Genomic DNA, 13,851 nt, shown 5'->3' on the forward strand with positions numbered 1-13,851 from the left:
AGGGTGACAACAAGGGAACTGCGATCCTTTCTATAACGTTGATACACTAGACAGCGTGGTCGCTTCCAGGTAACGACGATACTGCATAGCCGATGCCGCGGGCGGAGCTTATATGGACAAGAATATCTACCAAGCTGGCTTGATCGCTCCCTCCTCAGGCAAAGGCAGTAATAGACTCCAAAACCAACTCCCCTTTCGGACCCGTGCCTCCAATTCCAACCCCTAGTAGTCGAGTGAATGTGTATTCCCCGAATCGACCTCGGTCTAGTAGCCGCCGTTGTTGGATGTTCCCAAACCTTCGCCCCGAGGTCCTTGTACAGACGGCTGAGTCGTCTGACGATCCCCTCGATATTGTCCCCCCCTTCCATTTGATCTCCGCCGTAGAATCCTCCCGGGCGCAACAGGAATTTCGGTTGATATCAACTCTGCTTCTGGGTCCCATCTGCTCCACAGGACCGAGGTCGTGTGCGCCACGGCTCTCCACTCCCGAGAAAACCCACTTCGTTATTCTCGATCACAAATCGCTGCAGTGCTTCCAGAGCTTGGTAGGCCCTGGGCTGCTCCCAACGATATCCACATCACCGTCAGGCAGCCCTCCATGCCCACATTGGAGGTTGGGGCCCCATGAATCACGGTGGAATCCCGTACACGCGCCTTCGCCAATTCTCATCTCCACGCTCGGCCCGGCGTGCATCAGACCGGTGCCTCGTCCGCAACGGCCCTCGTCGCCATCCCCGTGCTACATGCGAAAACGTATTGAAGACAGGCAGGCGCGAAACCCGACACCCACACCGCTTCGCAACACGTGACCTACGTCGTGATGAGTACCGGGGGGGGGGGGGGGGGCGATGAACCTGCGACGAACGTAAAAGGGCTCTTATTCAAGTGTTGGGCGGTGCCGATCTTGGTTTCGGCCCGGTGTTGGAGGGAACAGAGAAACGAAAACGCGCGAGATAAACGTGCGCATCACGTGACCCGCAACAGACTGACGGCAGGAACAGTTTGCTGTCGGTATTTTTGCCCAACAGAGGTTGCATTTGCAGACATTTTGCTCAATGAATGCAAGAGGAGTGGTTGCGGGGCTTTCTGGGTAGGTCGGGAGACGGGGGTCTGAATGGCCGATGTACTGTATAACGTCGAAACTGAATTTTCAAAGCTGACGCCCCTCTCGCTCCGAACCCTGTTGCGACTGTCGACTCGGACGACCTGGGGGCAGGTCCATGTTGATTACATTGTGCTTGACTTTATATCTTTGAATGAGGTTTCCCATCTTTCCTGCTTCGAGTGACTTTTGATGCAAACTGTCCATTTTGAGAGATGCTGGTGAAATATATATTTACATAAGGGGTGACAGAACGACGCTCTAATGCGGTAATACGTCGGGAGTGGTACTGCTTCATGGTCTGACTCCCACATTTGATAAAGACTTCTGTCGGTAAGGGGAGAGGCTAGTCCAGGCCTTACGCAATGTCCATATCCCTTTGAGGAATGTTGACATCCAGCCGCTCGCGTCGAAATCGTACCAGTCTCTACAACTTCGCCTTCACTCTAAATTCCCCTTGCACGCCCCTCCCCACCCTCTCCCCAAACCTCCCGTCTACCAGAAACGGCACCAGCGGCTCCCACAGCGCCTCCTTCATGGCCTTCCGGAAGAAGCCCATATGTGCCACCGCCTCAACCCCGAACTCACCCAACTCCGCTTTCGGGTCCAGATACCACAACGGCACCTTCGCAGCAGGCATCAGCCGCAACCACGCGTCGTACGCTTCCCGCGACCCGCAGAAGGCGTCGTCGGTGAACCCAATCGCGAGAGTGCGGTGCTCCTCCGCATTGGGGGTATTATCCCCATCAGCAAGGAACCGGTCATACACCTCCTTGATATGCGGCTCAACGGTGCAATACTCCCTAAACCGCGTCCAGTACGACCAATCCCTCGCAACACCCAGCGGTATATCCTCACACAACCCGATCGCGTTCGCTCTAAAGAGACCCTGCGGTGATCTCCCCACGCGAGTCCCGACGGCGACGATGGCCGGGAAGAGGTAGGTTGAGATGGCGCCTTTGAGGTCGGGGTGGAACCGCCAGTGCGCGTTGTTGGGCGCGACGAAGAGGTACCTGCTGACTGAATCCTTTGCGGGGTTGAGGGGGGCGATGTGGGCGCCTACACTGTGGCCGACGATCACCACCGCGCGGTCTGGGAACCGATCCTTCAAGAACATCGTGATGGCGGGTTGGTCATAGGTCGCCCATTCCTTCTGTATGGAGGCTAACGGTAACGCTCGGGCGTGTTCGGGTGTGGAACCCGTGAGCGAGTCGCCGATGCCGCGGTAGTCGTAGAGCAGCACCGGGCAGGAGTGGGTGGTGGCGAGGTAGCGGGCGAAGGAGACGTAGAAGGCGCGGGGGACGCCGGTTGCGGAGTTGATTTGGATGGAGGGCGGTGGTGGGGTTGAGCTGGGGGTTTTGGTGGGGGTGAAAAGGGTGCTTGCGAGGGGGAAGGAGTCGACGGCGGCAAGGATGGTTAGGTTTTCCTCGGTTGCTGACATTGTGGTTGAGTTGGTGGGAATGGACGAGGTGTCGAGTGATCTTCGTCGGGGTGGCGGGACTGGGCGATATATCTGGACGGGGGCCTGGCGGCAGTCTATCGCGGGGAGGTGAGGGTGCTCTTCCTGGCGACGTCCCTCTCCCGTTTATATAGCTCTGGAATACCCTTGTATGCGCTGGGAGTGTCTGCGTGGGAAACAAGGCGGTTGGAGGAGAAAGAATGCAGGAGAGCGAGGAACGGGCGGACTCAGGGCCTTCCTCACGCGACACCCTCCCGCACGTGTCGCGCTCGGCCTTCTCCCCAGCACCCGCGGCATTCTGGCTTTCGAGTCGTTTGACACGGAGGGCGCCATCAACGACACACATGTATGAAGATTCTCGTATTCGCTCCTCGCGTATATCGTCCTCGTCGAAAAAACTAATCATATCCCTTCTTGGTTTCATGCTCAGCCTATCCCGGCTCATGTCCTTCCCAACTAATCCCACCCCATATCCAAATCCCCGTCAACTTCTCACCCCTCCGTCATCTTTCACTGCCTAACCCCCTTCCACCTAACCTTGAACCCCTCCCCGTCCTCCAAATTCATCTTGCCCCACACCGCCACATCACTCACCCCCAACTCACACTGCTCCACCACAACCTCCTTCCACATCACCCTCCTGCCCCCACTCCCATTGTCCCCGCCCCACTCCCCTTTAGCTTTCTTCAACACACCCAACACATCCCGCGCGGTGATGGAAGTCGCTGGGGCCGCGTTGAGGTCAATGCAGATCCGGTGGAGGTGCGGGAGGGTGGCCGCAAGCTGGGTGAGAGTGCTCGTGAATAGGGTGAGGAGGGACGTGTGGGTGGGGTTGAGGGAGATTGAGAGGATTCGAAGGGGTTGTTCTTTTTCTTTCTCCTGTCGGTTTTCACCCCGCAACGCCTTCACCGCCGTCCAAAACGCTTCATCCACCCCGACAAGCGCACCGACCTCCCACAGGCCCGGGTGATGGCACACCAGTTTTGCGAGGGTGGCAGGGGCCACGCCTCCGGGTGTCGTCTCGCTTTGTTGAACGATGTACCCGACGCGTAGGACGCTGAGGTTGGGCAACTGCATGACTACATTGCAGAGGTCGGTATGTTGGGCGATCGGTAAAGGCACGCGGTGGTCGATGTGCAGTTCGCGCAGGGTGGCGTGAAGAGGCAGTAGGTGTTGGATGCCGAGTTGGATGGGTGGCGTATTGCCATTCACAACCGCCGTCTCCTCCCTTAACGGATCCGTGCCCTCATTCTTAACAAACGGATCCTGGGCAGTGTTCCCCTTATCCCCCTCGACCTCCAAACAAACCAAGTGCTTCAACCGCCCGATGTTCTTGATATCCGGCATCCCGCGTTCCCTCCCCGACACGCCACACACGCGTACATGGTGCACCGGCGTCGTCCACTCCGCTCCACTCGCCGCCATGGCGGGGATATCGTTCAACGCGCCGAGGAAGGGGGCGTGGGCTTCGAGGACGCGCGGCGAGAAGAGGGAAAGCAGCCGGGCGACTTTTTGGGAGTAGGTGGCGAGCGTCGCTGGGGAGATGACACCCGGTGGGGGCGTGAGGGTGAATTGGTAGGGGACGATGGAGATGTTGGGTGTGGCGTGGCGGTAGCTTTCTTCTCCTCCTCCTTCTGATACTGCTAATCGCCCAAGTTTATCGTCCTCCGCCGAAGCAACATCGCGCCTCTCATCCCCACACGCCTCCCCCTCCCCACACTCCACCGCCGTCGCCGCCGTCCCATTCTCCCCACTCCCAGGTTCAATCCCCGTCGGCCGCCACGCCCTCGCCCTATACATCAACATTGCCAACAGCCCGTTCAAAAACTCCCGCAGCTCCGCTTCATCCCCCGGGACCGACTCCAGCCCGACTTGCACGACCATCCCTTCACCAGCCACGGTCGCCTGCGTCGCGTCGCGGATCTCTTTGGGGAGGTATGTCCAGTGCAGTAACGGCGCGGGACGCTCGATGAGGGTTTTGGCGAGGCGTTTTTGGCGGCGACGGGTTGTGCGGGTTGTGCGCGATGCATCCTTCGTGTTCGCGTCCTTGGTATTCCCATCACTCCCCTCATCACTCGCCCCATTCCCCTCCTCCCCTACAACCCCGACCCTCGGCTTGCCTTTATCCTCATCCTCGTCACTCTCCCTAACAGCTTCCGGCACCAGCACCAAATTGACCAGCACAACCCTTGGATTCCACACCCACACATCGCCCTCATGTTTCCTCCGTCGGATACATCTGTGCCACTGTTTACACACCAGCGGGGCGACGAGGTGGTACTCCAGCGGGCCGAGAAAGGAGACGATGCGGCGGATGAGCGGGCAGGGGAGCGGGTTGGGGCGGGTGGAGCGCGGGAGGCTGGATTGAAGGGAGAGGGAGGCGAGATCTTCGGTTACGGGGTCCATGATTGCTGCCCTCGTATGGTTTTCTTTCGGGGTGTGTGGAGACTGGGTGCTTGGAGGCTGTTGATCACCGTCTACTGCCTTTATGAGAGTGCTTGTGCAGCTTGGTTGTGTGCTGTGTGTTCGGGATGATCACCGCTTCCCGTTTTAACGCTGTTGGGGAGGTGGTCAACAAACCCTGACTGTGACCCACGGCCCAGCCCATCCAGGGACCCATCGCTTCGCTTCCGCTTGTCGCGCCGCGCATCGGACAAGAAACAACCACCTTAATCGAAGCGGGTGTCCACCATACATATGAACCACAGACAGAAGGTAGGGGTATGTATACTGTACGTATGTATATATATAGCGAGTGCTTGTATGGGAAAATGAAAGGCACAGTGGAGATCTGCCACACCAGGTCAAAATCATAGGAAACGGCCATAACGATCCCCCTAGCTGAACGTAACCGAGCAATGCGCCCACTACGTTGCAATCCAATTCGAGCCCCAAATATATTTGGTACATGAGTTGCTACGTCCGAGGACAAGGGGTCCGAGATGTATATGTATCGGCAGTGGATGAGTCGAGACACCTGAGCAAAGAACGTCAGAAGAACGTTGAGATGGCTAATGCAGTCGACCCTCGTTCGGCTTGGGGTCACGTGTTTGATGAGCGGCGAGGGGGGTGTGTGTGTGTGTGGGGGGGGGGGGGGGGTGTGACAAGATGACGTTGTGCCCAGTGGACAGCCACAACCCCCATCCATCCATCCAGTTATGGTCCAGTTGGAATGACGCGCCCTCCCTCGCTTCACATTCACATTGAAATGTCCCCTCCACGGCGCCCGAGGGAGAAGCTCAGCAAAACGGCAAAGGACCGCCGAACGAGGCTTTGGAGGACGCTGCCAAACTACTGCCAAACTCACCCCCGAGTACCCGACTGCACTTACAACTACTACATATAAAGACGGGAATCCCCTCGTCCTCCCGCTTTCCTTCTGGCTCTCTCCCACGCACAGACGTCTTCCAACCCCTCGCAGAGCGCCGCAGCAGCTGTTGGTCCTCCCTCCCAAATGGTCGCTCCAGACGTCAGGCAACGGCCCTCCGCCGCTGTCAACACCATCGTCGACCACGACGCTACCAACAACGACGACCTTCCTCCGTTCAAAAGGAGGTTGAACACAGCTGCCACTACAACCCGGACCGTCAACGTAAGAATTGCTTGGAGGATCGCGCCGGAGTCTGGGCGAAGCGAGCCAAATTGCGCCGTAGGCGCAAGCATGCTTGGGGATGGCGAGCGACAGCGAGCCGAGGTCGTTCTTGCATCCTTCATCTCTCGACCAACATCCTCGTCGCGAGCGGAGCGAGCAGGGTATCGTTTGGTGATGGGTGGTTGAAGGATGACGTTCGACGGCCGAAGATTGACGGTCGATAGTTGATTTTCCTTCACTGATTCCCTTTGGCGTTCGTCTAGATCTCGGCAAAATGGGTGCCCCGCCTGCATACCTTCTTTGGATACAGCGCATTCCTCGCCGCTCTGGCGGTCTGCCATCAGACCCACTGGAAACAGGTCTTGAAGAACGAGGTTGCTGGTTGGCCTCAGGTGCGTTGGGACCCGATGCAACAGGATTGTCAGTCTCGATGGGAGTGGGAATCAGCTGACGGATTATCTTCCATGAAACAGGAATGGTTCCCGTCAGTTTCCGCTGTGACTGGAGACTGGTACCCGGCTCGTAATGTGTTCCAGATCCTGATCGCCTTGGCTGCTGGTATGTCTGTGCTCTGTTTTTGCGCCAAAACCTGAGCGAGCGGCGCAGAATAGCGTTATTATCGTTTACATTACTGACACCGAAACCTCGCAGGCCCTCGCTTCCTTCTCCTCCTGCTCAACTACCTCACAACATCCATCAGCGCAACAACAACAACCACCTCCGTCCTCTCATCCGTAACACTAGTCTTTGGCCTAATCCGCACGCTCAGCTGTGGCGGATGGGTCTACATCACATCCTCCGACCAGCACGATGTGCACGACGTGGCCATGATCACTTACTTGGTCGCTGGGCTCTTGTACATGGGTGGAATGACCGTTTTGTCGAGGAGGACCGAGCAGACGACGGGGAATAAGACTGGGTGGAGGTCGAGAGCCGCTTGCATCGCGGGGTTTTTGGCTATGGTGCCGGGGCTCGTGTACTTTTTTATCAGGCACAAGTTGGATAAGATTCCCGGAGGTGAGGTTTGCGAGGGGAGATAGTCGAGATTCGTTTCTACCTTGCCGGAACGCATTATTGCACAATTACTCATACGCTTAATCCCACCAGCCTACTCCTACTACGCCCTCTTCGAATGGTCCGTCATCCTCTTCGACGTCGGCTTCGACCACGCCACCTCCATCGACGTCAACGACATGTCCATCCAGCTCTCCATCCCCGCCCCGTCACGAGCAGCCTTGAAACTCAAACGCGAAGCTGATCTGGACACACCCGCCGCCGTCCGCAGACCCATCTTGATTGGCGCGCATCAGTACTCTAGCTTACCGAGTTATGTTGCTGATACCTATCTGGGTGCGTAGGATCAGAGGTTTACGGAGCGGTGCCAATGAGGCGTCACTCAGGCGCGCTGGAACTGGAGCATGCGGCGTAATTGGTAGCTCGTTGTACTTACTGGTTGATGGAAATATATTAGGTTTCTGTTTTTGGAGTCTCGCTACTTCGCTTGGACTTACCATCTGGTGAGTGCGTCCTTTTCTAGTTCATGGCTCCCATATGCATCAATCGGCGCCTTTTCATTGTGGTTGACCGGAGATTCCCACGTTGCTAGGTACTTCCCACTATGGAACATGGGTCTCAGCGGTTTCGAAGCCTTCCTCTTCACCTCCATGTCACCCATGCTCCTCGGTCTTCCGTTCCTCCGCCGCTGGGTCCACCGTTTCCCCGGCATCTTCCACCTCCTCTCCCTCGTCGGTCTTCTCGCCTACCGCTTCCCAGACCCAACAACCCGTCTCTGCATGGTCGGCACGGGTGTCGGCTTCTCCTTCCTCGCGTGGAGCTCCGCACTGTTTGACGCCGACGCGATTTCCGCCAAGACTACACAGCCGCGGTCGTGGAAGAAACCTTTGGCGTTGATGCTTGGGCTGTTGCTGCATAATGTGGTCAAGATTCACTCGTACTCGAACAATCCCCTGTGGCCGACGATGCGGAAGGAGAATGGAGGTTGGAATGAGCTGGGGCTGGGCTTAGCGGTTCTGGCGTGTCTGCAGGTCCTGGCACGTCCGTACTCTGGTAAACAGAAGCCCGCCGCGACGAACGACGTCTCGGCCCCACCCCAACCTAAACCGGAACGCAAACAAGGCCACTGGACAGGCGCCGCCGCCGGGTTCGCCGGCCTCATATTCGCCCTCCACAGCATGCTCTCCGACTCCGGCATAATCCCCCTCTGGGCAACCGAAGGCTACCCCAACCCCGGCCCACCCCCCCTCATTGGCGGCGTCATCGTCCTCGCCTTTATGGGTCTCGGCCTCCTCGCCTCCTCCTCCCACCGTCTCGCCACCAGCAGCCTCTGGTGGCTCGCAGGCACCGCCGGCGTCAACGCACTCTACTTCCTCCCCTCCGTCTCCGTCCCCGGCCGCGCGCTCGGGTTCGCGGGAGGCCTGATATTCACCATGTACATCTCCTCCATCGCCCCGACATTGATGATGCAGCTCCCGTTCTTCCCCGCGGGACGGACCATGTTCCTCGCCATGTTCCTGTACGCGATCATGCAGCTCGCCCACGTCTGGACCGTTGCGTACGCGTTCGTACCCCTGGGTGAATACGCCCGCGAGCGCACCCACTACGTCGTTGCAGCCATGCAGTTCCTCCTCTTCCTCGGCACCCGCGCTGCCAAACCGGTCTTAACCGCCGCGGAAAAGCGGGAAGCGCCCGTCCTCGCGCACAAGCTCCGCAAACATGAGTTCGCGAACCTCGCTACCATGCTTGCTGTCCTGTATTTGGGGCTGGCGGCGGCTGTGGGGGGGCGGTTGAGCGCGAAAAAGGAGATTGCGCCCATGCATCCTGAGGAGAGGCTGGTGACGATGGGGATCTGGACAGTGCATTTTGGACTGGATAATGAGATGTATAGCTCGCACAAGCGGATGGCGGAGGTTATTGGGGAGTTGGAGTTGGATGTCATTGGTACGTGTTTCATCGCGCTGGCCTATCTGCTCAGGGAATTTGGACAGCAACTGATACACTTCATCCACCCCAAACAGGCCTTCTCGAATCCGACACCTACCGCATCATCATGGGCAACCGCGACCTCACCCAATACCTCTCCTCCACCCTCGGCATGTACGCCGACTACGGCCCCTCCCCCACAAAACACACCTGGGGCTGCTCCCTTCTCTCCCGCTTCCCCATCACGTCCTCCACTCACCACCTCCTCCCTTCCCCGGCCGGTGAGCTCGCGTGCGCGATCCACGCCACGCTCGACGTCCACGGCACGCCGGTTGATGTCGTGGTCAGTCACAATGGACAGGAGGAGGACTGGGTGGACCGGAAGTTGCAGACCAATTATCTGGCGGGGCTTTTGGCGGGCAGCAAGAACCCGAGTGTGTTTTTGGGGTATGTGGTGACGAAGCCGGGATTGCGGGAGGAGCTCTATAGGACGCTTGTGGAGAAGGGGAGGGTGGAGGATGTGGATGAGAGTGATTGGGATCGGTAAGTTGCCGGATTCTTGAAGCTTTCTTGTTGATCATGGAACGAAGATTTTAACACATCCTTTTCCTGCTCATCTTTTCAACAGCTGGTGCCAATACATCTTCTTCCGCGGCCTGCACCGCACCGGCTACGCGCGCATCTCCCACGGCGGAATCACCGACACAGAGATCCAGACCGCCAAATTCGTCGTGCCCACAACCCCCCTGTCCCTGCCCCCCACATCGAAAATCGCCCACGCGTTGACCCGAACACCCGAGAGGGATGTACCGAAGGGACGAATGTACCCGGAGCAGTTCAAGGGGAAGGGGGTGAGGGGACACTTTTATCATGTGTTTGGGGAGCCGAGGTATTGGACGGAGGGGACGAGTGAGTAGGGCGTAGACAGACGGCGTATGAGTGATTTGAATTTTTTTTGTTTTGTTATGGTGTGATGGAGGGAACCTTTTTCTGGTGGAATGGGGTGTTTGGGCTGGATGATGCACTACAGCGATGTACTGTATATATGATGAAACATCCCAACTTAGATTTGGGCTAGACTTCTACTCTAAGTCTATACATGTGAGCTCTATTCATATTCGTTCACACCTTCCTAGCCAAAAGCACCATATTCCGCGGCGAACTCGCATGCTCAAATAACGGGACGAGGATCGCCTGCACCACACCCTCTCCATGTCCACGCTCACCCGCCCCCTCCTCATCCCCCAACAACCCCTCCAACGTCACCCCACATCCAACAACAACAACATCGACATCAATCCCCGCTTCCCGCGACCCGCCAGCAGCCTCCACAACAGCCACAAAGCGATCGACTAGAATCAGACTCTCCACGCATTCCGCAAGCAGCGCCCGCAACGTCCACGCGGCGGCCACCTCCTTCTCGCGCGCGGCGTAGCGACGCTCGTACGCTTCGAGCAGGGGTATGATCTGCGCGGGCGTGTACGGGATGTGGAGTTTGGAAAGGGCGGCGAGGGCGTAGGGTGTGAAATACGGCGTGTAGGCTGCGCGGGGGAGTTTGCCGAGGGTTATGTGGTGTGGGTGTTGTTGTTGGTGTGTTGATGATGGTGGTGGGTGGTGGGGTGGGAGGAGGTTGTTGTCCACAATGAGGATCTGCAACAAAGCCCGGAAATGATGTCGCCGGAAACTCTCCATCGAGGCCTCAGGGTCGTCCATCCATCGACAGGTGGCTTGGCACGCCAGCATGCGGGCCGTGAAGCCGAGGGTGGTTGAGCGGGAGGTGAGGTGTGTTGAGAGGGGGAAGCCGAGGGTGTGGGTTGTTATCCCTGTGGGTGTTGATGAGGGAGGGGAGGGTGGCAGGGAGATGGGCGTTGAGGGATTTGAGGGGTGTTTTTCGGAGAGGTGGTTGTAGCAGCAGCCGACGGAGACGAGGACTTTTGCGTTGCTGGTGAGGAAGTGTCGGATCAGGGCGGGGGAGAGGTCGCCGCAGGCGTGCAGGCCGCAGAGGAGCCAGTTGAGGGGTGCGGGTTGTGTGGTGTCGGTGTCTGGCGCGTGGAGCTCTTTCTCTCCACCACCGGCGCCCGTCCCCGTCCTTGCATCAACCTCCCTCAACAAATCCCCAAACCCTTCTCCCGCATGCACCCGCCGATTCACATGCACGACCCTCCCTACCCGGACGTCGCGGTTCTTCGCCCCCTTGAAAATTTTCTCGATCATCGCCGACCGCCGTTTGGCTCCACACGTCTGCACCTCGTCGTCGTCGACGCCGATCACCGTGTGCTGGTAGGTGTAGGCGAGCACGGCGTCGAGGTAGCCTTGCCCGGCGCCCATGTCCATGATGGAGTTGATGGAGTGGGTGGAGGCGAGGTGGTGGATGAGGCTGGCGAGGAGTTGGACTTCGTGGCGTTTTTTTGGGGTCATGCCGTAGGTTACTTTGTTGTCGAGGTCTACGGACGGGGCGGAGGAGTCAGCACAGTATGGGGACAGGGATTACAGGGGGTGAAATGGCACTCACCAGTAGGATCTACGAAGCGACTGAAGAAGTGTGGTTGCGGGTTCCGAGGCAACGGCAAGCTTTTCGCTAACCGCACAAACTCCTTCAACGACTCGGGCCAATCTTCCTGCAAAACCAGAACGCAGACACACATCCAGTCAACACCAGCCGTTACCACCCAAGCAACCAAACCACCCTTCCTCTCCCTCCACGTCTCTTCCAACGTACCCCTCGTTGCTGCTCATACCTTCACGGTTCCATTCGTCGCCAGCGCGAGCAGGTCGTCATAACTCACGGAGTCGTCCTTCAACACTCGCCATTCGACGGGGAAGGCGTCGGACTCCCAGCAGTTCTCGGTGTAGAAGTCGACGGCGTGAAACTTTTGGGGGGGAAGTCGAGAGTATGAGCCACCAAGTGCAAGTGGAGTGTTCACTAGGGCTTGCAGTATTTACCTCCCATAGCCGCCGGTGCTTTTCGAGAAAAGCGAGAAGAGCGTCGATGTAGGCGGTCAGCGAGGTGAAGCCCTCGGGGAGGCGGACATAGTGCTTGACCATGGCCTTGGGGTGTTGGGTGGTTGCTTGTGTTCTTACAAGGGAGGTTTGAAAAAAGAGCTCACAAAGGAAGGTGTTCTCGCGCGAGACTTATCCTGCGCGCGCGTTGGACTCCCCGATAGCTGGACATGAACACTCCTTTTCGCATCTCCCTCTTCTCCCTTCCCCTGGCCCCATACTGACATATCTGTTGCGAGCGGGCATCACTCACTGGGAAAAGGCGCATAGGCCCCGTCCCGAATCTTCCCACCCCGATTTCCTCGACTAATATTCAGGAACTGGGGATCACATTAAACAAATGAAATGTACAGGGGGCATATAGCTCTTTATATCCAGGCAATCACTTTCCATGTAAAGGAAGACGATATTGATGGAGCATCTAACCCCTACCGCTTTTCCTTGATACCGTGCGCATCCAGCTTATCCTTCTGATCCTTCCTACCTATACGACAGCGCAAAAGTCCCGTCTATATCTAGCCCCGATGCTGCAGCTGACGTACATATCTCCGGCGTGCTTTTGATCATGACTTTAGTAAACGATCAGAAACATCAATATGCGTCCGTCACGGTACTTACCGTTTGTGAGCCAGTAGTCTAGCTGAGTCAGTGTAATCTTAGCCGCTTCACAAAGGTCCTTTTTGTCGCTCAAGGTCGGATACGGGTCATGGATGTTGTCAAGAATCCATCCGTACAGGATCTCTACCTGCCAGCTTTCGAAGTTGCGTCGCTCTTTCTTTGGTTTGGGAGGTGAAGAGGACGCTTTCCGTTGGGGCCGCGGGCGGGTTTGGAGCGACTGACAGTACCTGCCGAATTTGACGTTTTGACAGCTGAAACTGAACGGTTTGCAGACGGCATAGAGAGATCTCGGGCGACGCTAGAGCCACTGACGGTACCTGCAGAGCGATCTCGGGCGAGGCTGGAGCGACTGCCAGGAGCTGCAGAGTGATCTCGGGCGAGGCTGGAGCGACTGCCAGGAGCTGCAGAGTTTGACGTCTCGACACCTAAACTGCTTGCCGACGGATTCAAGTTATCTTGTTCGAGACTCATACTCATCAACCGAAGGGAGATATATTGCAACCTCGCGAGTTCTCGTTCTAACATGTCGGAAGCTTGGGTTTGAGAGACACCGTTCTCGACACGGGTTTTCTCCAACACGGTCGATAGCAACGTAGACTTTTCTTCCAAGAACGTTGACTCCATGCTTTTGATCGACCCAGTCCACGGTATCATGGTGGAAGCTGCGAATGCGAAGGGTGGTTGAATTTCGTTCGGATGGGCTGTGGTTCGGATGCTGAGGTTCGGCTGGCTGAGTGCCGGTGCTGGAGAAAAGTCGTATTTGTGGCATTGACACCTTCGCAAGCATCAAGCCTCAAGCTTCGTGCGGCGTAAGTGCCGCTGCATCGCGAGGCGTATCCACAAGGCCATATCACCTTGGCCCAGTACTTCATTCTCGCAAACCCCAAGTCGCAAGGCTTAAGCCTCAGATGTCCAGCCTTAGGCCCGGACTCTGGAGCCTTGAGCTTTTTGAAGGTGCTGTCAACGCGTCGGCGCGCAGATCCCACTCGTGCTCCACAGTCCATAATCGCATAGGAAGGGCAGTCCCTTTGCACTCCACAAATACTTTGGATTTACATCATGCCCTTGGATTCTATTTCCCCTCGTTTCTTCGTTCTAGGGGGGCAGTACCAATGGGGAAGCAAAATATACGTGATGCTC

At 57.4% G+C, this 13,851-nt stretch overlaps 4 protein-coding genes across 4 annotated transcripts; 1 reads left to right on the top strand and 3 right to left on the bottom strand.

Moving 5' to 3' along the window:
• Positions 1 to 1,271: 1,271 nt before the first annotated feature.
• On the bottom strand, positions 1,272 to 2,745 carry EV422DRAFT_103506 (uncharacterized protein). Its single transcript, XM_053064532.1, has one exon. The coding sequence runs from the start codon at positions 2,541 to 2,543 to the stop codon at positions 1,530 to 1,532; it is 1,014 nt and encodes a 337-aa protein (XP_052924553.1). The 5' UTR covers positions 2,544 to 2,745; the 3' UTR covers positions 1,272 to 1,529.
• A 326-nt stretch (positions 2,746 to 3,071) lies between these two features.
• On the bottom strand, positions 3,072 to 4,967 carry EV422DRAFT_568657 (uncharacterized protein; the record flags this gene model as incomplete). The annotated part of the gene is made up of 1 exon (XM_053072673.1): positions 3,072 to 4,967. The coding sequence occupies one exon, from the start codon at positions 4,965 to 4,967 to the stop codon at positions 3,072 to 3,074; it is 1,896 nt and encodes a 631-aa protein (XP_052924554.1).
• An 819-nt stretch (positions 4,968 to 5,786) lies between these two features.
• Positions 5,787 to 10,333, top strand: EV422DRAFT_558489 (putative integral plasma membrane protein). Its single transcript, XM_053071927.1, has 9 exons — positions 5,787 to 6,153; positions 6,417 to 6,545; positions 6,627 to 6,711; positions 6,805 to 7,170; positions 7,261 to 7,503; positions 7,625 to 7,670; positions 7,760 to 9,111; positions 9,189 to 9,636; positions 9,722 to 10,333. Exons 1-9 carry the CDS (start codon positions 6,016 to 6,018, stop codon positions 10,008 to 10,010), a joined length of 3,096 nt encoding a protein of 1,031 aa, XP_052924555.1. The 5' UTR covers positions 5,787 to 6,015; the 3' UTR covers positions 10,011 to 10,333.
• On the bottom strand, positions 10,216 to 12,223 carry EV422DRAFT_620992 (methyltransferase domain-containing protein; the record flags this gene model as incomplete). The annotated part of the gene is made up of 4 exons (XM_053074121.1): positions 12,037 to 12,223; positions 11,832 to 11,963; positions 11,606 to 11,711; positions 10,216 to 11,537 (listed from the first exon to the last, which is right to left on the bottom strand). Exons 1-4 carry the CDS (start codon positions 12,136 to 12,138, stop codon positions 10,216 to 10,218), a joined length of 1,662 nt encoding a protein of 553 aa, XP_052924556.1. The 5' UTR covers positions 12,139 to 12,223.
• Between the last annotated feature and the right edge of the window lie 1,628 nt (positions 12,224 to 13,851).

Source organism: Fimicolochytrium jonesii (assembly GCF_025526975.1).
Source record: "Fimicolochytrium jonesii strain JEL569 chromosome Unknown EV422scaffold_16, whole genome shotgun sequence".
In the NCBI taxonomy this organism is placed as follows: domain Eukaryota; kingdom Fungi; phylum Chytridiomycota; class Chytridiomycetes; order Spizellomycetales; family Powellomycetaceae; genus Fimicolochytrium; species Fimicolochytrium jonesii.

Coding starts and splice junctions, on each gene's coding strand:
- EV422DRAFT_103506 (XM_053064532.1), bottom strand. CDS start 2,543: ATGTCAGCAACCGAGGAAAACCTAACCATCCTTGCCGCCGTCGACTCC.
- EV422DRAFT_558489 (XM_053071927.1), top strand. CDS start 6,016: ATGGTCGCTCCAGACGTCAGGCAACGGCCCTCCGCCGCTGTCAACACC. Junction 6,546..6,626: donor AGGTTGCTGGTTGGCCTCAG/GTGCGTTGGGAC, acceptor TCCATGAAACAG/GAATGGTTCCCGTCAGTTTC. Junction 7,171..7,260: donor GTTGGATAAGATTCCCGGAG/GTGAGGTTTGCG, acceptor TAATCCCACCAG/CCTACTCCTACTACGCCCTC.